The 23412-nt window shown below is 67.4% G+C and overlaps 1 protein-coding gene across 1 annotated transcript; it reads right to left on the bottom strand.

Annotated features, from left to right (window-relative positions):
- Positions 1-6274: 6274 nt before the first annotated feature.
- On the bottom strand, positions 6275-21069 carry LOC112546462 (riboflavin transporter 2-like). Its single transcript, XM_075916823.2, has 4 exons — positions 20943-21069; positions 11443-12452; positions 8429-8552; positions 6275-8342 (listed from the first exon to the last, which is right to left on the bottom strand). Exons 2-4 carry the CDS (start codon positions 12423-12425, stop codon positions 8130-8132), a joined length of 1320 nt encoding a protein of 439 aa, XP_075772938.2. The 5' UTR covers positions 12426-12452; positions 20943-21069; the 3' UTR covers positions 6275-8129.
- Positions 21070-23412: the final 2343 nt, after the last annotated feature.

The following is a 23412-nucleotide window of genomic DNA, read 5'->3' as shown; positions in this document are numbered from 1 at the left end:
TCAGAGCCGCCCTGCGGCCAGGGGTGGGCCTGGCTGTCAGGGCAGCGGGGAAGGGGCTCAGCAGAGCGGCTGCTTGTCCAGGTCCCCGCAGCACCGGGGGAGGCTGCGCTGGGCTGGAGTCCCCAGGCTCCAGGGCTGGGGGGAGACGGTCGCACCGGGGCCTGGCTGGGGACAGAGCCCTGCCTGGGAGCGAGTCTGCGGAGAGGGGTCCCCACGGGAGGGGTGGGCTGGTTCCCTGACTGTTTTAGGGATGGTCTAGATGGGGCTGGGTCCTGCCGTGAGGGTGGGGGGGGGGCTGGACTCGATGCCTCGTGAGCCCCCTTCCACTGGTAGTGTGCTGGGACTCTGGGATTCTCGCTGCGGCAACACCTCCAAACACGGGCCTTGGTCCTGGGTGCCAACCTGTGACCCTGTGGGACTGACCCCCCCCCCAGTGGTGCCAGGATCCTGAGAGCTGGACCCCCCCTGCCCCCCTGCAGCAGTGCCAGGATCCCATGAACCAACCCCCCCCCGTGGTGCCAGGATCCCGTGGGCCAGATGACCCCCCCCCAGGGGTGCCAGGATCCTGAGAGCTGGACCCCCCCGCCCCCCTGCAGCAGTGCCAGGATCCCATGAACCAACCCCCCCCATGGTGCCAGGATCCCGTGGGCCAGATGACCCCCCCCCAGGGGTGCCAGGATCCTGAGAGCTGGACCCCCCTGCCCCCCTGCAGCAGTGCCAGGATCCCATGAACCAACCCCCCCCATGGTGCCAGGATCCTGTGGGCCAGATGACCCCCCCCCCAGCAGTACCAGGATCCCATGAACCGGGCCCCCACAGCGGTACCAGGATCCCGCGAGCTGAACCCCCCCCCCCCCCCCAGTGCCAAGCGCCTGCAGAGCCCAGTGCGCAGGGCAGGGGCACAGCACTGTTGCCTCCCGCAAGTCTCGGGCTGGGAGGGGGGCAGGGACCGCGGCGAGCCCCCCCCACAGAGCCCTGGGGTGCGGGACGGGCGGGGCCCCGCGCTCCTCTCACCCCCCCCCCCCCCCCCCCGTCCCTGCTACTGCCAGGGGCCCGGTCCCCTTGGAGATGCTGCCACCTAGTGGAGGAATTGGGCATCGCATCTCTCACTCCGCACCGGGCACTGCGCTGGCTGGGCGGGGTCTCTCTGGGCGTCGCACCGGGCACTGCGCTGGCTGGGCGGGGTCTCTCTGGGTATCACACCGGGCACTGCGCCGGCTGGGCGGGGTCTCTCTGGGCGTTGCACTGGGCACTGCGCTGGCTGGGCGGGGTCTCTCTGGGCATCGCACCGGGCACTGCGCTGGCTGGGCGGGGTCTCTCTGGGGATCGCACCGGGCACTGCGCTGGCTGGGCGGGGTCTCTCTGGGCGTCGCACCGGGCACTGCGCTGGCTGGGCGGGGTCTCTCTGGGCGTCGCACCGGGCACTGCGCTGGCCGGGCGGGGTCTCTCTGGGCGTCGCACCGGGCACTGCGCTGGCCGGGCGGGGTCTCTCTGGGCGTCGCACCGGGCACTGCGCTGGCCGGGCGGGGTCTCTCTGGGCGTCGCACCGGGCACTGCGCTGGCCGGGCGGGGTCTCTCTGGGCGTCGCACCGGGCACTGCGCTGGCCGGGCGGGGTCTCTCTGGGCGTCGCACCGGGCACTGCGCTGGCCGGGCGGGGTCTCTCTGGGCGTCGCACCGGGCACTGCGCTGGCCGGGCGGGGTCTCTCTGGGCGTCGCACCGGGCACTGCGCTGGCCGGGCGGGGTCTCTCTGGGCGTCGCACCGGGCACTGCGCTGGCCGGGCGGGGTCTCTCTGGGCGTCGCACCGGGCACTGCGCTGGCTGGGCGGGGTCTCTCTGGGCGTCGCACCGGGCACTGCGCTGGCCGGGCGGGGTCTCTCTGGGCGTCGCACCGGGCACTGCGCTGGCTGGGCGGGGTCTCTCTGGGCGTCGCACCGGGCACTGCGCTGGCTGGGCGGGGTCTCTCTGGGCGTCGCACCGGGCACTGCGCTGGCCGGGCGGGGTCTCTCTGGGCGTCGCACCGGGCACTGCGCTGGCCGGGCGGGGTCTCTCTGGGCGTCGCACCGGGCACTGCGCTGGCCGGGCGGGGTCTCTCTGGGTATCGCACCGGGCACTGCGCTGGCCGGGCGGGGTCTCTCTGGGCGTCGCACCGGGCACTGCGCTGGCCGGGCGGGGTCTCTCTGGGCGTCGCACCGGGCACTGCGCTGGCCGGGCGGGGTCTCTCTGGGCGTCGCACCGGGCACTGCGCTGGCCGGGCGGGGTCTCTCTGGGCGTCGCACCGGGCACTGCTCTGGCCGGGCGGGGTCTCTCTGGGCGTCGCACCGGGCACTGCGCTGGCCGGGCGGGGTCTCTCTGGGCGTCGCACCGGGCACTGCGCTGGCCGGGCGGGGTCTCTCTGGGCGTCGCACCGGGCACTGCGCTGGCCGGGCGGGGTCTCTCTGGGCGTCGCACCGGGCACTGCGCTGGCTGGGCGGGGTCTCTCTGGGCGTCTCACCGGGCACTGCGCTGGCTGGGCGGGGTCTCTCTGGGCGTCGCACCGGGCACTGCGCTGGCTGGGCGGGGTCTCTCTGGGCGTCGCACCGGGCACTGAGCTGGCTGGGCGGGGTCTCTCTGGGCGTCGCACCGGGCACTGCGCTGGCCGGGCGGGGTCTCTCTGGGCGTCGCACCGGGCACTGCGCTGGCTGGGCGGGGTCTCTCTGGGCGTCGCACCGGGCACTGCGCTGGCCGGGCGGGGTCTCTCTGGGCGTCGCACCGGGCACTGCGCTGGCCGGGCGGGGTCTCTCTGGGCGTCGCACCGGGCACTGCGCTGGCCGGGCGGGGTCTCTCTGGGCGTCTCACCGGGCACTGCGCTGGCCGGGCGGGGTCTCTCTGGGCGTCGCACCGGGCACTGCGCTGGCTGGGCGGGGTCTCTCTGGGCGTCGCACCGGGCACTGCGCTGGCTGGGCGGGGTCTCTCTGGGCGTCGCACCGGGCACTGCGCTGGCTGGGCGGGGTCTCTCTGGGCGTCGCACCGGGCACTGCGCTGGCTGGGCGGGGTCTCTCTGGGCGTCTCACCGGGCACTGCGCTGGCTGGGCGGGGTCTCTCTGGGCGTCGCACCGGGCACTGCGCTGGCTGGGCGGGGTCTCTCTGGGCGTCGCACCGGGCACTGCGCTGGCTGGGCGGGGTCTCTCTGGGCGTCGCACCGGGCACTGCGCTGGCTGGGCGGGGTCTCTCTGGGCGTCGCACCGGGCACTGCGCTGGCTGGGCGGGGTCTCTCTGGGCGTCGCACCGGGCACTGCGCTGGCTGGGCGGGGTCTCTCTGGGCGTCGCACCGGGCACTGCGCTGGCTGGGCGGGGTCTCTCTGGGCGTCGCACCGGGCACTGCGCTGGCTGGGCGGGGTCTCTCTGGGCGTCGCACCGGGCACTGCGCTGGCTGGGCGGGGTCTCTCTGGGCGTCGCACCGGGCACTGCGCTGGCTGGGCGGGGTCTCTCTGGGCGTCGCACCGGGCACTGCGCTGGCTGGGCGGGGTCTCTCTGGGCGTCGCACCGGGCACTGCGCTGGCTGGGCGGGGTCTCTCTGGGCGTCGCACCGGGCACTGCGCTGGCTGGGCGGGGTCTCTCTGGGCGTCGCACCGGGCACTGCGCTGGCTGGGCGGGGTCTCTCTGGGCGTCGCACCGGGCACTGCGCTGGCTGGGCGGGGTCTCTCTGGGCGTCGCACCGGGCACTGCGCTGGCTGGGCGGGGTCTCTCTGGGCGTCTCACCGGGCACTGCGCTGGCTGGGCGGGGTCTCTCTGGGCGTCGCACCGGGCACTGCGCTGGCTAGGCGGGGTCTCTCTGGGCGTCGCACCGGGCACTGCGCTGGCTAGGCGGGGTCTCTCTGGGCATCGCACCGGGCACTGCGCTGGCTGGGCGGGGTCTCTCTGGGCATCGCACCGGGCACTGCGCTGGCTAGGCGGGGTCTCTCTGGGCGTCGCACCGGGCACTGCGCTGGCTGGGCGGGGTCTCTCTGGGCGTCGCACCGGGCACTGCGCTGGCTGGGCGGGGTCTCTCTGGGCGTCGCACCGGGCACTGCGCTGGCTGGGCGGGGTCTCTCTGGGCGTCGCACCGGGCACTGCGCTGGCTGGGCGGGGTCTCTCTGGGCGTCGCACCGGGCACTGCGCTGGCTGGGCGGGGTCTCTCTGGGCGTCTCACCGGGCACTGCGCTGGCTGGGCGGGGTCTCTCTGGGCGTCGCACCGGGCACTGCGCTGGCTGGGCGGGGTCTCTCTGGGCGTCGCACCGGGCACTGCGCTGGCTGGGCGGGGTCTCTCTGGGTATCGCACCGGGCACTGCGCTGGCTGGGCGGGGTCTCTCTGGGCATCGCACCAGGCACTGCGCCGGCTGGGTGGTATCTCTCTGGGCGTCTCACCGGGCACTGCGCTGGCTGGGCGGGGTCTCTCTGGGTATCGCACTGGGCACTGCGCTGGCTGGGCGGGGTCTCTCTGGGCGTCTCACCGGGCACTGCGCTGGCTGGGCGGGGTCTCTCTGGGTATCGCACTGGGCACTGCGCCGGCTGGGTGGGGTCTCTCTGGGTGTCGCACCGGGCACTGCGCTGGCTGGGCGGGGTCTCTCTGGGTGTCGCACTGGGCACTGCGCTGGCTGGGCGGGGTCTCTCTGGGCATCGCACCGGGCACTGCGCTGGCTGGGCGGGGTCTCTCTGGGTATCGCACTGGGCACTGCGCTGGCTGGGCGGGGTCTCTCTGGGAGTCCAGCCCTTTGCCCTCTCTCCCCCAGGGCCGGTGACTTCCACCAGAGCAGCAGCCACAGTTGAGAGGCCGACAGGAACCAGCTGGTGTCATTTCGCTCCTGGAAAGGGGCCGTCTGCTGGCCCTGGTCAGTCCCCCGATCACTTCCTGGGGTCTGGGGTTTGGGGGAGTCTCTTGGGACTCTGTGCTGGGGGGGGTCAGAGCTGCAGGACCTAGGCCGGGGTCCAGTCATGGTGCAGGTGTCATGTCTGTTGGCACGGCCCTGAGCCATTCCTGGCTGGGCAACGTTCTCCCAGCGAGAACTGGCTCCTGCCCCCAAGCTGGCCTGGGCTGGTGGGGTCAGCTCCAGGATGGGTCCTGAGCCTGCCAAGCTGTGATCTAGGCGCCATCCCCGCCTGTCTGTCTCAGGTGAGCAGGGGTGGGGAGAATCTGCCCAGCCAATGCACCGGGTGGGGGGGGGTGCGGGGGACAGTGCTTATCATGGACCCGTAGAACCCCAGGGCGGGCAGAGACCTCAGGAGGGGTCGCGTCCAACCCCCACCCAAGGCAGGACCAGCCCCGACTCAATCAGCCCAGCCAGGGCTTGGTCCAGTTGGGACTTAAACACCCCTAGGGATGGAGACTCCACCCTTCCCCAGGGAACCCAGCCCAGCACTTCACCACCCGCCTAGGGAAAGAGTTTTTCCTAATCTCCAACCTAGACCTTCCCCGCTGCAACCTGAGCCCATTGCTCCTTCTTCTGTATCTGGCCCCCCTGAGAACAGCCTCTCGCCAGCCTCTCTGGAACCCCCTTCAGGAAGTTACAAGCTCTCAAATCCCCCCTCGTGCTTCTCTTCTGCAGACTGAACAGACCCAAATCCCTCAGCCTCTCCTCATAAGTCATATGCTCCAGCCCCCTAATCATTTTGGTTGCCTCCGCTGGACCCTCTCCAATGCGTCCACATCCTTTGTGTAGTGGGGGGCCCAGAACTGGACACAATACTCCAGATGTGGCCTCACCAAAGCCGAATAAAGGGGAATAATGACATCTCTGGATCTGCTGGCAATGCTCCTCCTAATGCACCTAATATGCCATTAGCCTTCTTGGCTACAAGGGCCCCTGTTGACTCATCTCCAGCTTCTCATCCACTGGAACCCCCAGGTCCTTTTCTGCAGAACTGCTGCTTAGCCAGTCGGTCCCCAGCCTGTAACAATGCTTGGGATTCTTCCGTCCCAAGGGCAGGACTCTGCACTTGTCCTTGTGGAACCTCATCAGATTTCTTGTGGCCCAATCCCCCAATCTGTCAAGGTCACTCTGGACCCTTCCCTGCCCCCCAGCGTATCTACCTCTCCCCCCAGCTTAGTGTCGTCCGCAAACTTGCTGAGGGTGCAATCTTGGTCCAAGCCTGGAGAGTTGGCAACCCCCTGCCTCCCACAGCATCTGACCCTGCAGCCCCCTCCCCAAGGAGGGCCATGGGGGTGCTGGTACTGTGCTTCATAGGGCACGAGGGCTGGCAGGGGCAGGCCTGTGTACCCTCCCCCCTCCCGGGACAAGCACATTACCTGGTTCCGATCTTGTTTAGTTCACAGAATTGACATGGGACATTTATTCGCTTCCATCTCTGGCCTGTGATGCCGCCCACACGTACCCACATAAGATCTGGCTGTGGCTAATGAAACCCGCTTTCCACTTGCCTCACAACGGCGTGTTTTACGTACCGGGCTGGGGAAACCTCCACTTAGCGTGTGAACGCTGGCAGCTGCCCGCTGCACACGGAGGCAGGGGCGGGGCTGGTTACAAACGTCTGCAGGGCCAGGCTTGTGAGCCGGGCAGGCGGGTACGTGGGGGGACTGGCTGGAGCCTCTCTGTGGCGTGTGCCCGCCTGCGGGTGCCTGGGAGCTCTGCAGCCGGTCATGGTGGGAGCAGGGGCCCGGCCGGTGAGACAGAGGACTCCGCAGGACCCTGGTTTGCCCCACTCCCTCTGGAAACTCCTCCAGCCAGAAAAACAGGCCCTGGGAGGGTGTGTGGGAAGCTGTGGGCGTGGGCAGGACACAGAATGGGGACGAAGCCTCCCCCCAGGTTTAATGCACCTCCCTGCACGGTGGTGGTATCCCACGTGGTATCCCAGCCACATGCAGCTGCAGCAGGCGCAGCTCTCCGTGACCCAGCCAGTAGCGGCGACGCACACCGAGCCGTGGGTCTTGCGCCCATCACACCTGGTGCCCTCTGGTCCAAGCAGGGTGGCCGCCTCCCCCCGGCCCCCGGGGCCCTCTCAGGACAGGCAGAGTGAGGCCAGCTGGCTGGGGAGCAAGGCCCTGCCCCTACCTGCGCTGGGGCAGCAGAGATGGGCCCTGTGACGTAGTGGGGGGTAACTTGCTGGCTGTAGCATGGCCCAGCAGGGCAGGGGGTGAGTCATTATGTAAAGAGGGTCTCTACCTGTCTGACCAGCTACCCCCCAGGGAGAGAAACAAAGGAAGGTGGATGCCGCCCTGGCTGGGGGCAGGGCTGGAAGAGAGTGGGTTAGTCTCTGTCTGGGATCATGGAGGAAGCAGCCTAGGCAACAGGCTGGGGTTTAGGAGCTCAGAGCCCCCCCCCCCATATCAAGGGGGGCTGAGGCATCCTAGGCCTGCCCTGGAACCAGATTCCATCTGTGCGGTGCTGTACCCTGGAGAAGCAATAAACTCCCTCTGTTCTACTGGCTGGTGGAGTCTGTTCGTGCCATACGGGGGTGCAGGAGACGGGAAAACCCCAATGCGCCGTCACAGGCCCATCCCATCCTGGCTCTGATGTCGGCCACACCAGGGGCAGGGGAGTTGTTCCCTGGAGCAGCTTTCACCAGGCAGCTCAGCCATGGAGCCTGGTGCCAGGAGGGTCTCTGAGGGCACCAGGCTGCTCCTGGCATCCAGCACAGCAGCAGGTGACAGGACTCCTGGGTTTTATTCCCATCTCAGCCATGGACATGCTGGGTGACCTTGGGCAAATCCCTTCGCCATCCCGTGCCTCAGTTTCCCCATTGTGTAGAATGGGCATAATCCGGATCTGCAGGAGTTAACAGAGCAGCTCTAGCTCAGTGCCTAGAATTGTTGCCAGGGAGCCTAGGTGCCAGTGTGCTGGGCACAGTGTAATAACCTGAGTGGAACAACCACATTTGTGGCCGCTTGAGTTATCCCTGCATGGCACAGTAGCCAACCCCTGCATCACAGAGACCGCACGTACAGAGGTCAAAGATTCCCTCTCTTCAGCCCCAGGCCTGAGCTACTTGTGCTAAAGGAGAATCGCCACTAGCTGTGGGCAGTATAGGGCTGGTGATGCTGGCTGGCACAGTTCTGATTTCAGCCAGCAGAGGGCGGCAGTGCTACACCAGTGTGGCTAGTGTCCCAAGGGAGCCCCATCTGGCCCCGGATGCTCCCCGGTTGGCGGCGGCGGCTCAGCCGGGGCAGCGGGTGTTGCAGGGGTCTCCGGCGCGGAAGAGGCTGTGGACGCTGACCAGCGGGAACATGGTGAGGGCCCCCAGCATGGAGCCCAGCTGCACCACGGCCCCGCACCACACCAGGGCGCTGCGCCCCTCGTCCCGCAGGATCACGCCGATCATCAGCTTCACGTAGGAGAGCGTCCCCACGAACAGCACCCAGCACAGCACCTGGGCAGGGAGAGCGGCACGTCAGGCAGCCCGGCCGGCCTCCCCCGCGGCGCAGGGCGGGCACCGGGCGCAGGGCGCCGACTTACGATGAGCGCCCCCCCGGCGGGGCTCTGCAGCAGGGGCGGGCAGGGGCTCAGCACCGCCATGGCCATGATGTAGCAGCCGAAGGCGGAGCCGGCCGCCACCAGGAGGCCCAAGGTCAGCAAACACCTGGGGGCAAAGGAGCCTGGTGAGGGGACGCGGAGCTGGGCCCAGGGACCCCCCCATCCCCTATGATCTCCAGCCCCTACCCCAGTGACCCCCCCACGGTACCCGCCTGCCCCAGTGACACCCCCGGTACCCGCCTGCCCAGTGACACCCCCCACGGTACCTGCCTGACCCAGTGACCCCCCCACGGTACCTGCCTGCCCCAGTGACCCCCCCCGGTACCTGCCTGACCCAGTGAGCCCCCCATGGTACCCGCCTGCCCAGTGACCCCCCCCACGGTACCCGCCTGCCTCAGTGACCCCCCACGGTACCTGCCTGCCCAGTGACACCCCCACGGTACCTGCCTGGCCCAGTGAGCCCCCCATGGTACCCGCATGCCCAGTGACCCCCCCATGGTACCCGCCTGCCCAGTGACACCCCCACGGTACCTGCCTGACCCAGTGAGCCCCCCACGGTACCCGCCTGCCCAGTGACCCCCCCATGGTACCTGCCTGACCCAGTGACCCCCCCCGGTACCCGCCTGCCCCAGTGACCCCCCCGGTACCCGCCTGCCCCAGTGACACCCCCACGGTACCTGCCTGACCCAGTGAGCCCCCCATGGTACCCGCCTGCACAGTGACCCCCCCACAGTACCTGCCTGACCCAGTGAGCCCCCCATGGTACCCGCCTGCCCAGTGACCCCCCCATGGTACCCGCCTGCCCAGTGACCCCCCCACGGTACCCGCCTGCCCAGTGACACCCCCACGGTACCTGCCTGACTCAGTGACCCCCACGGTACCTGCCTGACTCAGTGAGCCCCCCATGGTACCCACCTGCCTCAGTGACCCCCCCCAAGGTACCTGCCTGCCTCAGTGACCCCCACGGTACCTGCCTGACCCAGTGAGCCCCCCATGGTACCCGCCTGCCTCAGTGACCCCCTCCATGGTACCTGCCTGCCCCAGTGACCCCCCACGGTACCTGCCTGCCTCAGTGACCCCCATGGTACCCACCTGCCCAGTGACCCCCCCCCCATGGTACCTGCCTGCCCCAGTGACCCCCCACGGTACTTGTCTGCCTCAGTGACCCTCCCGATACCCGCCTGCCCAGTGACCCCCACGGTACCTGCCTGACCCAGTGAGCCCCCCATGGTACCCGCCTGCCCAGTGACCCCCCCACGGTACCCGCCTGCCCAGTGACCCCCCCCGGTACCCGCCTGCCCCAGTGACCCCCCCGGTACCCGCCTGCCCCAGTGACACCCCCACGGTACCTGCCTGACCCAGTGAGCCCCCCATGGTACCCGCCTGCCCAGTGACCCCCCCACAGTACCTGCCTGACCCAGTGAGCCCCCCATGGTACCCGCCTGCCCAGTGACCCCCCCATGGTACCCGCCTGCCCAGTGACACCCCCACGGTACCTGCCTGACTCAGTGAGCCCCCCATGGTACCCACCTGCCTCAGTGACCCCCCCCCCATGGTACCCACCTGCCTCAGTGACCCCCCCCCAAGGTACCTGCCTGCCTCAGTGACCCCCACGGTACCTGCCTGACCCAGTGAGCCTCCCATGGTACCCGCCTGCCTCAGTGACCCCCCCCATGGTACCTGCCTGCCCCAGTGACCCCCCACGGTACCTGCCTGCCTCAGTGACCCCCATGGTACCCACCTGCCCAGTGACCCCCCCCCATGGTACCTGCCTGCCCCAGTGACCCCCCACGGTACTTGTCTGCCTCAGTGACCCTCCCGATACCCGCCTGCCCCAGTGACACCCCCACGGTACCTGCCTGACCCAGTGAGCCCCCCATGGTACCCGCCTGCCCAGTGACACCCCACGGTACCTGCCTGACCCAGTGAGCCCCCCATGGTACCCGCCTGCCCAGTGACCCCCCCATGGTACCCGCCTGCCCAGTGACACCCCCACGGTACCTGCCTGACCCAGTGAGCCCCCCATGGTACCCGCCTGCCCAGTGACCCCCCCACAGTACCCGCCTGCCCAGTGACACCCCCACGGTACCTGCCTGACCCAGTGAGCCCCCCATGGTACCCACCTGCCTCAGTGACCCCCCCCCCCAAGGTACCTGCCTGCCTCAGTGACCCCCACGGTACCTGCCTGACCCAGTGAGCCCCCCATGGTACCCGCCTGCCTCAGTGACCCCCTCCATGGTACCTGCCTGCCCCAGTGACCCCCCACGGTACCTGCCTGCCTCAGTGACCCCCATGGTACCCACCTGCTCAGTGACCCCCCCCCATGGTACCTGCCTGCCCCAGTGACCCCCCACGGTACTTGTCTGCCTCAGTGACCCTCCCGATACCCGCCTGCCCAGTGACCCCCACGGTACCTGCCTGACCCAGTGAGCCCCCCATGGTACCTGCCTGCCCCAGTGACCCCCCACGGTACCTGCCTGCCTCAGTGAGCCCCCCATGGTACCTGCCTGCCTCAGTGACCCCCCCCCATGGTACTCGCCTGCCCAGTGACCCCCCCATGGTACCTGCCTGCCCCAGTGAGCCCCCACGGTACTTGTCTGCCTCAGTGACCCTCCCGATACCCGCCTGCCCAGTGACCTCCCCCGTGGTACCTGCCTGCCCAGTGACCCCCCCCCACGGTAGCCGCCTACCTCAATGACCCTCCCGATACCCGCCTGACTCAGTGACCCCCCCACAGTACCCACCTGCCCCAGGGATCCCCCACAATACCTGCCTGCCGCAGTGACCCTCACAATACCCACCTGTCCCAGCTCCCCCGGCGCCTGCCCCCTGCCTTCCACACCCTGCTCCCTGTGATACCCACCTGCCACACCCCCCAACTCGCCCCAGGAGACCAGCCTGCCCTTTCTCCCACGCCCTGCCCCCAGGGTCCAGCCCTCCCCCAGGACCCTGGAGCAACCCAGCACCCTGATTGACATCAGCCCATCACTGCCCACCTGTTGGGAAGGAACATGCCGAGGAAGCAGGCCAGGGGGTTGGCCATGGCGGCCAGCGTGGCCGAGAGGTGGTAGGCCGCGTTGCCGTAGGGCAGGCAGGAGTAGGACTGCACGGCGGGCAGCACCGCGTTGGTCAGCGCGTTGACCCAGGCCAGGCCCAGGAAGATGTAGGCCACCTGGGGCCAGGAGTACGTCCCGGTGCCGAAGGGCCCGCCTGGGCGCCGGCGGCTCTCGGTGGGGCCAATCATGGCCCGCTCCTCCACCACGGCTGGGCCCGCGCCGGCCTCCACCCGGGCCCGCTCCTTGGCCCGCTCCTGCCGGGCGGCCGGGAGGTGGTTGAGCAGCACGAAGGCCGCGAGGCACAGGCCCATCATGGCGGCCAGGAAGAGGAAGAAGGCGCGGGCGGAGAACCTGGCCGGCTGGTACTCCGCCCGCAGCCCGGGGCCCTCCGCGCCCGAGGCGTTCCCGGCCAAGCTGCCGTTGACGCACCGGGCCACCCCCACGCCCTGGGCCAGGGCCACCAGGCTGGGCACCAGGCCGCTCAGGCCCTCGCCCACGAAGTAGGTGGTGAGGTAGCGGGCCCGGAAGCGCAGCATGAAGGGCAGGAAGGTGACGGAGGAGGTGCAGTCCACCAGCGAGAGGAAGAAGAGCAGGGCCAGGAGGGCGGTGCTGTGGGGCCTGCCCCCCACCACCGTGGTCTCCTGCCAGAGGAAGGCCAGCAGCAGGCAGGCCAGGGCCCCCAGGCTGACGAGGACGCAGATGGCGCCGGATTCGCTCAGCCGCCCGGGCCGGAAGTGGTGCATGAGGGTGACGAAGAGCGGCCCCACGTTGGCGAACTGGATCAGCACCGTGAGGTAGGCGGGCAGGTCCCAGCCCTCCGGGACCCGGGGCACGAGGAGGGGCAGCTCCACCCACACGCCGTTGATGGCCACCCACGAGCCGGTGCCCAGCAGGCAGGCGAGGACGTGCACCACCAGCGCCATGGCTCCCTGGCGCGCCGCGGGCAGGGCCTGGGGGTCAGACAGAGGGGGGCTGAACCAGAGGGAGGGGCGCGACCCCAGGGCCCCGGGGGAGGGGCTGCAGGGCCAGCGCGTGGGGGGCAGGAGCGCCTCGGGAAGCCAGCGCAGCAGCCTTGTGTTGACCCCAGTGCTGGGGTAACCCCCAGTCCCCGGGCAGCTCCCAGCAACACCTCCTCGCTTCTGTGCGACATGCCCCGCTCCCCGAACCTGGGGTAACCCCCAGCCAGCCCCTCAAAGCCGGGGTAACCCCCAGCCAGCCCCTCAAAGCCAGGGTAACTCCCAGCCAGCCCCACAAAGCCGGGGTAACCCCCAGACACCCCACAAAGCCGGGGTAACCCCCAGCCAGCCCCTCAAAGCCAGGGTAACCCCCAGCCAGCCCCACAAAGCCGGGGTAACCCTCAGCCAGCCCCACAAAGCCAGGTTAACCCCCAGCCAGCCCCACAAAGCCAGGGTAACTCCCAGCCAGCCCCACAAAACTGGATTAACCCCCAGCCAGCCCCACAAAGCCAGGTTAACCCCCAGCCAGCCCCACAAAGCCGGGGTAACCCCCAGCCAGCCCCACAAAGCCAGGGTAACTCCCAGCCAGCCCCACAAAACTGGATTAACCCCCAGCCAGCCCCTCAAAGCCGGGGTAACCCCCAGACACCCCACAAAGCCAGGTTAACCCCCAGCCAGCCCCACAAAGCCGGGGTAACCCCCAGGCAGCTCCACAAAGCCGGGCTAACACCCAGACAGCCCACAAAGCCGGGGTAACCCCCAGGCAGCTCCACAAAGCCGGGCTAACACCCAGACACCCCACAAAGCCGGGGTAACCCCCAGACACCCCACAAAGCTGGGCTAACACCCAGACACCCCACAAAGCCGGGGTAACCCCCAGCCAGCCCCACAAAGCCGGGGTAACACCCAGACAGCCCACAAAGCCAGGGTAATCCCCAGCATCACTGCCTCGTATCTGTGCACTGTGCCCCACCCCCAATCCAGGGTAAACCCCACAAAGCCAGGGCAACCCCAGCATCACCTTCTGTCTGTGTACCACCCATGCAGTGCGAAGCTCATTCCCGGGGGCCAGGCACCCCCCGACACATGCAGAAGCACATGGAGATGTGCACGAACACACACAGCCCAGAGGGGTGGGCGTGCACCCCGCCTAAAACCCACACCCGTACACACAGCCAGACACGTGTGCATGCACACCCAGATTTGCACACCCAGATGTGTGCATTTACACACTTGGAGGTATGCTAGAGCCGGGGGGCAGCCCGAGGAACCGGAGCTAGCCATGGCCAATGCGCGGTCTGTGCTCCTGTCCCAGACAGTGCTAGAGCCAGAGAGAGTCAGAGGAACCGGAGCTAGCTATGGCCAGCACATTGTCTGTGCTCCTGTCCCTGATGGCGCTAGAGCTGAGGAGAGTCAGAGAAACCGGAGCTAGCCATGACCAACGTGTGGTCTGTGCTCCTATCCCAGACAGTGCTAGAGCCAGAGAGAGTCAGAGGAACCGGAGCTAGCCATGACCAACGTGTGGTCTGTGCTCCTATCCCAGACAGCGCTAAAGCCAGAGAGAGTCAGAGAAACCGGAGCTAGCCATGACCAACGTGTGGTCTGTGCTCCTATCCCAGACAGCGCTAAAGCCAGAGAGAGTCAGAGGAACCGGAGCTAGCCATGACCAATGTGTGGTCTGTGCTCCTATCCCAGACAGCGCTAAAGCCAGAGAGAGTCAGAGAAACCGGAGCTAGCCATGACCAACGTGTGGTCTGTGCTCCTATCCCAGACAGCGCTAAAGCCAGAGAGAGTCAGAGGAACCGGAGCTAGCCATGACCAACGTGTGGTCTGTGCTCCTATCCCAGACAGCGCTAAAGCCAGAGAGAGTCAGAGAAACCGGAGCTAGCCATGACCAACGTGTGGTCTGTGCTCCTATCCCAGACAGCGCTAAAGCCAGAGAGAGTCAGAGAAACCGGAGCTAGCCATGACCAATGTGTGGTCTGTGCTCCTATCCCAGACAGCGCTAAAGCCAGAGAGAGTCAGAGGAACCGGAGCTAGCCATGACCAATGTGTGGTCTGTGCTCCTATCCCAGACAGCGCTAAAGCCAGAGAGAGTCAGAGGAACCGGAGCTAGCCATGACCAATGTGTGGTCTGTGCTCCTATCCCAGACAGCGCTAAAGCCAGAGAGAGTCAGAGAAACCGGAGCTAGCCATGACCAATGTGTGGTCTGTGCTCCTATCCCAGACAGCGCTAAAGCCAGAGAGAGTCAGAGGAACCGGAGCTAGCCATGACCAATGTGTGGTCTGTGCTCCTATCCCAGACAGCGCTAAAGCCAGAGAGAGTCAGAGAAACCGGAGCTAGCCATGACCAATGTGTGGTCTGTGCTCCTATCCCAGACAGCGCTAAAGCCAGAGAGAGTCAGAGGAACCGGAGCTAGCCATGACCAACGTGTGGTCTGTGCTCCTATCCCAGACAGCGCTAAAGCCAGAGAGAGTCAGAGGAACCGGAGCTAGTCATGACCAATTTGCAGTCTATGCTCCTGTCCCTGATGGCGCTAGAGCCGTGGGGGGAGGGGCGTGGAGCCAGAGGAACAGGGGCCAGCTGGAAATGGCTCCCAAAGCGCGACCCTAGAGGCCCAGCCTGTGTCTGCACTACACAGCTGTGCCTATGGGGGGCTTGCTGGGGGAGACCCCTATGGCAGCGGCGTGCCGGGAGGCCCCGTGAGTGCAGACGCGGGTCTTCCAGCAGCGGCGGCTTAGAGACTAACAAAACATGGAGCCGGACTCAGCCCACTTCCTCAGCCGTGTGGGGCTTAAGGGGCCCAGGTTCCAAATCAATAGCGCAGAGGGGTGTGGGGCAGAGAAGGAAAAAGAAAGGAAAAACCAGGGGAAGAACTTGTCAGTTGGCGTGTCCATGCTACATGAAGCTGAGAGCAGTGCGTCCCCGCTCTAAGGGTACGGCTAGGCTGCAGGCTTGTGTCGACAAAGAGCGTCTAGACTGCAGCCAGCTCCGTCGACGGAGCAAGCCGCTTGGTCAGCATGACAGTGTAGACACCAAGGACAGTGGAGGTGCGATAGCGCCTTCCGCCCACAGCACTCTGTCCACACACGGCGTTATTCCTCGTACAATGAGGTTTGCCGCCGTCGACAAAACTGCCCAGTTCTGCTGACGTGATGTCGACAGACCTCGGCGTAGTGTAGACACAGGGTTAGTTTCGTCGACAAAACCCTGTAGTCTAGACACACCCTGAGTGCCCTTGCTTTGGGTCTTGACGGCTTTGGGATGTGGAAGGCGGCGGCTGTGCCGCTAGGGTCTCTGGTTACACTGAGAACATAAGAACGGCCGGACTGGGTCAGACCAAAGGTCCTTCTAGCCCAGTAGCCTGTCTGCCGACAGTGGCCAGCACCAGGTGCCCCAGAGAGGGTGGACCGAAGACAATGACCAAGCGATTTGTCTCCTGCCATCCCTCTCCAGCCTCTGACAAACAGAGGGCAAGGACACCATTTTATCCCCTGGCTAATAGCCTTTTATGGACCTAACCTCCAGGAAATTATCCAGCTTCTCTTTAAACTCTGTTCTAGTCCTAGCCTTCACAGCCTCCTCTGGCAAGGAGTTCCACAGGTTGACTACACGCTGTGTGAAGAACTTTCTTTTATTAGTTTTAAACCTGCTCCCCATTAACTTCATTTGGTGTCCTCTAGTTCTTCTATTTAGGGAACTAATAAATAACTTTTCTTTATTGGCCCTCTCCACACCACTCATGATTTTATAGACCTCTATCCTATCCCCCCTCAGTCTCCTCTTTTCTAAACTGAAAAGTCCCAGTCGCTTTAACCTCTCCTCACATGGGACCCGTTCCAAACCCCTCATCATTTTAGTTGCCCTTTTCTGAACCCTTTCAGTCCGGCTGCTTCTCTGTGGTGCAGGCAGGGCTGGCTCGAGCCATTCCTGCGCCCCGGGCAGCGGGCGTGTGACGCATGCGCGGCTCCACCCCTGGGTGCACGGTGCATGTATGGCCCCGCCCCCTGTGCGCTATACACCTTACAGCTGCCATCAGGCACCCCCCATAGGCTGGTGCTCCCCTTAATCCGGCCCTGGGCGCTGGCTTTTGAAATGGGTTTGAAATGGTGACGTGGGCGTCGCCCGCCTTCCGACAGGCTCCGTGTTCCCCGCGGAAGGGGGCTTGCAGGGAGGCCGGTCCAGCGCACCCGTTCTATTGCCAAGGGACGGGCTTGCTGAAAAGCCACGGGCCAGCTATGTGGGGATGTGCAGACGCACCCTAGGGGGATGCAGACGCTGGCTTGGGGCGTTGGCACAGCCAGCAGCCTTGGGGACTGGCCGTCCTGCACCCCGTGTCACCTCGGCGGGCTCCCCGCAGTATTTTCCCCACGGCTCAGAAAGGGACTACACCCTGGGCTTGGCCGGGAAGGGGCCGGCCCCGGGCGCTCGAGCGCTGGCTCTGTGCTCTGCCTGGAGCTGCGGCGGGGCCAGCGGACGCTGTGTGCTGACGCCCCCGCGGAGCGGTAAGAAGTGACGGCGGGTTAAGCTGTAACTCCTGCCCGGGGCGCTCCGTAGCTGTTCTACCTGCCCCAGTGCATCGCCCGGCTCAGCACACAGTCCGGGCAGGCCCAGCCCTCGGGGTGACCCCGGGTTTGCTCCGGCTTCTCTCTGAGCCAGGCTCGCTGGGATCCCCCAGCCCCGGCCCGCGTCCCAGCCGCCAGCGGGTGCTCGACCCCTGCGCGATTCCAGCTCAGGGCTAAATAACCTCCCCAAACCCGACCCCCTGCCCCGCCCCAACCAGCGGTGTCGGCCAGACGAGGGCTGTCGCTTAGTCGAAAATTCGGGTAACCTCAGCGATTCTGATTGGCTACTCAACTAGTCTGTAGCTCCCGGGGGCGGGGGCGGGGCCGGCAGCCAGTGCGCTCCGGCCCCCTCCCGAGGAGCCCCCCCCCCGCCACTCCATGCTGCTTCCGTGGTACCAGAGGCCACAGTGAGGGGCCCAGGCGGGGGCTGGTCTGCCAGGGGCCTGGTTTAAAAACCAGCTCCCCTCGCCGACCGGCGGCCTGTCGCCTGCGCTGAGGCCTCTGGTAGGGGAGGCAGCAGCCCCTGTCCAGGGCGGGGGGCTGAGCCCTGAACCCGCCACGAGCCAGAACTGAGGGGCTGCCCGCCCGCCCGGCCCCTGGACACTGTCAATGCAGAGCCGCAGCTCCAGGCCTGGCGCAAGCATGTGTGTGTGTGTGTGTGTCCTGCTAAGAAATGTCCCCGGCGTGTGTGTGTGTGTGTGTGTGTGTGTGTGTGTGTGTGTGTGTGTGTGTGTGTGTGTCCTGCTAAGAAATGTCCCCGGCGTGTGTGTGTGTGTGTGTGTGTGTGTGTGTGTGTGTGTCCTGCTAAGAAATGTCCTCGGCGTGTGTGTGTGTGTGTGTGTGTGCGTGTGTGTGTGTCCTGCTAAGAAATGTCCTCGGCGTGTGTGTGTGTGTGTGTGTGTGTGTCCTGCTAAGAAATGTCCTCGGCGTGTGTGTGTGTGTGTGTGTGTGCGCGTGTGTGTGTGTCCTGCTAAGAAATGTCCTCGGCGTGTGTGTGTGTGTGTGTGCGTGTGTCCTGCTAAGAAATGTCCCCGGCGTGTGTGTGTGTGTGTGTGTGTGTGTGTGTGTCCTGCTAAGAAATGTCCCCGGCGTGTGTGTGTGTGTGTGTGTGTGTGTGTCATGCTAAGAAATGTCCCCGGCGTGTGTGTGTGTGTGTGTGTGTGTGTGTGTGTGTGTCCTGCTAAGAAATGTCCCCGGCAGGTGTGTGTGTGTGTGTGTGTGTGTGTGTGTGTGTGTGTGTGTGTGCTGCTAAGAAATGTCCCCGGTGGGTGTGTGTGTGTGTGTGTGTGTCATGCTAAGAAATGTCCCCGGCGTGTGTGTGTGTGTGTGTGTGTGTGTGTGTGTCCTGCTAAGAAATGTTCCCGGCGGGGGGTGTGTGTGTGTGTGTGTGTGTGTGTGTGTGTGTGTGTCCTGCTAAGAAATGTCCCCGGCGGGGGGGTGTGTGTGTGTGTGTGTGTGTGTCCTGCTAAGAAATGTTCCCGGCGGGTGTGTGTGTGTGTGTGTGTGTGTGTGATGCTAAGAAATGTCCCCGGCGTGTGTGTGTGTGTGTGTGTGTGTGTGTGTGTGTGTGTGTGTGTGTCCTGCTAAGAAATGTCCCCGGCGGGTGTGTGTGTGTGTGTCCCACAGTGTTGTGTTTGTGTGTGTCCCACAGTGTTGTGTGTGTGTGTGTGTTGTGTGTGTGTGTGTGTGTGTCCCACAGTGTTGACCGATCAGCGTTTGCTTGTCAGTTCATCAATTCATTCATCCTAGCCCACATAGCGGCCTCGCCCCACCCCAGAGGTGGCTGCCTCGGGCTGGCCCAGCACTTCCACAGCCCCCTCTGCAGCCAGGGCCGGGCAGGGCAGGCGCGGCTCTGCCATCGCTCGTCCCTCGGGCAGGCCGCCCCGGCAGGGCGCTGGCGGAGCCCTGGGGCCGGTAGCAGCCCCCCCTTCACAGAGGGGCCGTGGCTCGAAGGGGTCGGGGAAAGCCAGGGGCTGTGGATTGTTAGAGGCTCAGGAGCAGCCCGGTGCCAGCTGGACTCTGTAGGGACCAATTAACCCTTTCTTACTGTGACGGGGGGGGGGGGGGGGGGCTGTCCACTCCCCTGGCCCTGGGTCCACGCTGGTGGGGTGTTCCCTGGTTGCTGTGTGGGCTGGGGGTGACCCCTACTGGCCGGTGTCTGTAGCACTGCCCGGGTGGGGGGGGGTTGCCCTGGTCAGAAGCAGGCAGGCAATGGCCGGAGGTTTCTCCCCTGGCCAGGGGCAGGGGTTTAAACAAAGGGGGGGGGCTGCCTGGGGGAGGCGTGTTGGGTGGTTTTGGGAAGGGGCAGGCCGGGCTGGATCCCGGAGAAGCAACGACCCCCCTGTTCTCCTGGCTGGCGGAGTCACGTCTGGCTGCGGACGGGGGCGCGGGGGCGGGGGTCCCGGCGAGGTGGGGGCGGGCAGAGGCGGCTCGGTTCCCCTGGCTGCCCGGGGCACTGTCTGTACCCAGCCCTTGTCTTACGCCCCGGGGGTATTTCCTGTCTCTCCCTGCTCAGGCTCGGCTGCCTAGAACCCGTGGCCAGACCCTGGCGCTCTGCCCGCAGGCGGGGGGAGGGGAGGATCCGGGGGGGGGGGGGCTACAGCCCAGCCGGGAAAGGCTCCTGGTGGGGAACTGACCCACAGAGCCCCAGAGATCAGGGGCAGGAAAGGCCCTTGGGCACCTCTGCTCCCCGGCCATGGAAGGCTGGGCCGTGGGCTCCGAGCAGTAGGGGTCTCCCCTTCCCGGTGCCCGTTCCCCTGGGGCCTGCGCGGGGCTGGGGGCACCATGGGGGGCGCTGCCAAGCGCTTCCAGGCACAGTCACCCTGGCACTGTGCCAGGGCTGCCCCGGCCCCCCACAGAGGTGGCGTGGGTGAGCGCCCTGCCCCGAGCGGGGGCTCTGCGGCTGTTTGCTGGTCCCCCGACAGGCGCTTCGGGTCACCCAGCCCCCCCCACACACCATGTCACCCAGCCCCCCCCCACACACCATGTCACCCAACCCCCCCCACCATGTTACCCAGCCCCCCCACACCATGTCACCCAGCCCCCCCCACACCATGTCACCCAGCCTCCCCCACACACCATGTCACCCAACCCCCCCCACCATGTTACCCAGCCCCCCCCACACCATGTCACCCAGCTGCCCCCCCCCACACCATGTCACCCAGCCCCCCCCACACACCATGTCACCCAACCCCCCCCCCCCACCATGTTACCCAGCCCCCCCCACACCATGTCACCCAGCTGCCCCCCCCACACCAAGTCACCCAACCCCCCCACACCATGTCACCCAACCCCCCCACACCATGTCACCCAGCTGCCCCCCCACACACCATGTCACCCAACCCCCCCCCCCACACCATGTTACCCAGCCGCCCCCCCACACCATGTTACCCAGCCGGCACCCTGCGTCCCCCGACAAGCGCTTCCCGTCACCCAGCCAGCACCCCCCCACACACACCATGTCACCCAGCTGGCACCCCCACACACGCCAGGTCACCCAACTGACCTCCCCCCCACACACAGTCCAGGTCACCCAAGCACTCCCAAACACACACACACCAGGTGGCCCAACAGGCACCCCCACACATACGCCTTGTCCCTAACGGGCATCTCTCTCGCTCACCTCCACCAGGTCTCACACACACACACACACACACACTCATGCGCACACACACACACCAGGCCACCCAACAGGCATTTCACATGCCCCCCCCTTCCCACCCACCCAGTCGTGGAAGACGAGCCCCCCATGCTTGTGCACGTGCACACATGTCCCGCAACAGGCACCCATCTCTCCCTGTCGCACACACACGGATGTGCACAGGCAGACCCGCCTGTGACCCGTTCCCAGAGCGCACCCCCCCCCCCCCGGGCCCAGCCGCTGCCCGCTCCCGTCCCCACTCTCCAGCCCTCTCCTACCTCCGCGCCTGTCTGGCTGCAGCTGCTGTCTGCCGCCCACCCCGTCGAGTGCGGGACCAGGGCTCCTCCCTGCTGCCTCGGGCTGGCCTGGCTCTGCCCATGCACGGGGCAGGGGCAGGCTGGGGGCTGAGCCGCGTGCTGCCCGGGGGGTGGGGAGCCAGGGGAGCCGGTGACCCGGCACACGGAACTGCCCAGACCTGTCCGGCTGCGGCTTGGTGCCGCCGGCGCCCCGGCGAGCGGGCAAAGCGCCGAGCCAGGGGATGGCACGTTCGGCAGGGGACGGAGGAACCCACGAGGCACCTGGCGACCCTGCGTGGGATGAAATCGAGCGGGCGCAGTGAGCCTGGCGCCCCATGGGCCTACCTGTGTCCCCCTGCACCCCACGGGCCTGTGTCCCCCTTCAGGCCTGCCTGTGTCCCCCTGCACCCCACGGGTCTGTGTCCCCCTTCAGGCCTGCCTGTGTCCCCCCTGCACCCCATGGGCCTACCTGTGTCCCCCTGCACCTCACGGGTCTGTGTCCCCCTTCAGGCCTGCCTGTGTCCCCCTGCACCCCACGGGTCTGTGTCCCCCTTCAGGCCTGCCTGTGTCCCCCTGCACCCCACGGGCCTGTGTCCCCCTTCAGGCCTGCCTGTGTCCCCCTGCACCCCACGGGCCTGCCTGTGTCCCCCTTCAGGCCTGCCTGTGTCCCCCCTGCACCCCATGGGCCTACCTGTGTCCCCCTGCACCCCACGGGTCTGTGTCCCCCTGCACCCCACGGGTCTGTGTCCCCCTTCAGGCCTGCCTGTGTCCCCCTGCACCCCACGGGCCCGCCTGTGTCCCCCTGCACCCCACAGGTCTGTGTCCCCCTTCAGGCCCGCCTGTGTCCCCCTGCACCCCACGGGCCTGCCTGTGTCCCCCTGCACCCCACGGGTCTGTGTCCCCCTTCAGGCCTGCCTGTGTCCCCCTGCACCCCACGGGTCTGTGTCCCCCTTCAGGCCTGCCTGTGTCCCCCTGCACCCCCACGGGTCTGTGTCCCCCTTCAGGCCCGCCTGTGTCCCCCTGCACCCCATGGGCCTGCCTGTGTCCCCCTGCACCCCACGGGTCTGTGTCCCCCTTCAGGCCTGCCTGTGTCCCCCTGCACCCCACAGGCCCGCCTGTGTCCCCCTGCACCCCCACGGGTCTGTGTCCCCCTTCAGGCCTGCCTGTGTCCCCCTGCACCCCACGGGCCTGCCTGTGTCCCCCTGCACCCCACGGGTCTGTGTCCCCCTTCAGGCCTGCCTGTGTCCCCCTGCACCCCACGGATCTGTGTCCCCCTTCAGGCCTGCCTGTGTCCCCCCTGCACCCCATGGGCCTACCTGTGTCCCCCTGCACCCCACGGGTCTGTGTCCCCCTTCAGGCCTGCCTGTGTCCCCCCTGCACCCCATGGGCCTACCTGTGTCCCCCTGCACCCCACGGGTCTGTGTCCCCCTTCAGGCCTGCCTGTGTCCCCCTGCACCCCATGGGTCTGTGTCCCCCTTCAGGCCCGCCTGTGTCCCCCCTGCACCCCACGGGTCTGTGTCCCCCTTCAGGCCCGCCTGTGTCCCCCCTGCACCCCACAGGCCCGCCTGTGTCCCCCTGCACTCCCACGGGTCTGTGTCCCCCTTCAGGCCCGCCTGTGTCCCCCTGTCCCCCTGCTCTGGCGCTTGGCCTGGAAGCCCTGTGGGGCAGGGCCGGGGGATGATTTGCGGAACAGATGGTGCCGGGGCTGAATGAAGCTGCTTGTGTCTAAGGCCTCGGCTGGGGGGGCAGCTGTCCTGTGGTCCCAGCCGGGAGGCCATGAGCCCCAGAGCCTGGCCTCGCTCAGCCCACCGCCCGCAGGGGCGCGGCACCAACCCTCTGAGCAGGGGCCTGTCGGCATGGCGTACCCAGAGATGTCCTTTGCGCCTGCAGGGAGCCGGGCAGGGGGCTGCAGGGAGCCGGGCGGGGGCCGGGGGCTGCAGGGAGCCGGGCGGGGGGCTGCAGGGAGCCGGGCGGGGACCGGGGGCTGCAGGGAGCCGGGCAGGGGGCTGCAGGGAGCCGGGCAGGGGCCGGGGGCTGCAGGGAGCCGGGCCGGGGCCGGGGGCTGCAGGGAGCCGGGCCGGGGCCAGGGGCTGCAGGGAGCTGGGCTGGGGGCTGGGGGCTGCAGGGAGCCGGGCAGGGACCGGGGGCTGCAGGGAGCCGGGCTGGGGGCTGGGGGCTGCAGGGAGCCGGGCAGGGGGCTGCAGGGAGCTGGGCTGGGGGCTGCAGGGAGCCGGGCAGGGGGCTGCAGGGAGCCGGGCAGGGGCCGGGGGCTGCAGGGAGTTGGGCTGGGGGTGGGGGGCTGCAGGGAGCCGGGCCGGGGCCGGGGGCTGCAGGGAGCCGGGCTGGGGGCTGGGGGCTGCAGGGAGCCGGGCAGGGGCCGGGGGCTGCAGGGAGCCGGGCCGGGGGCCGGGGGCTGCAGGGAGCCGGGCTGGGGGCCGGGGGCTGCAGGGAG

This window comes from Pelodiscus sinensis, chromosome 2 (assembly GCF_052426305.1).
Source record: "Pelodiscus sinensis isolate ZL-2025 chromosome 2, ASM5242630v1, whole genome shotgun sequence".
Taxonomy (NCBI): domain Eukaryota; kingdom Metazoa; phylum Chordata; order Testudines; family Trionychidae; genus Pelodiscus; species Pelodiscus sinensis.
Note: the sequence above shows the minus strand (reverse complement) of the source record. Positions and strands in the feature narration are given on the sequence as shown.

Excerpts from the sequence above, each read along its gene's own strand:
- LOC112546462 (XM_075916823.2), bottom strand. The coding sequence starts at position 12,425 with ATGGCGCTGGTGGTGCACGTCCTCGCCTGCCTGCTGGGCACCGGCTCG. Across the intron at positions 8,553-11,442 it reads GGCATGTTCCTTCCCAACAG|GTGTTTGCTGACCTTGGGCC; the intron begins GTGGGCAGTGAT and ends CTTTGCCCCCAG. Across the intron at positions 8,343-8,428 it reads CCGCCGGGGGGGCGCTCATC|GTGCTGTGCTGGGTGCTGTT; the intron begins GTAAGTCGGCGC and ends CTCCCTGCCCAG.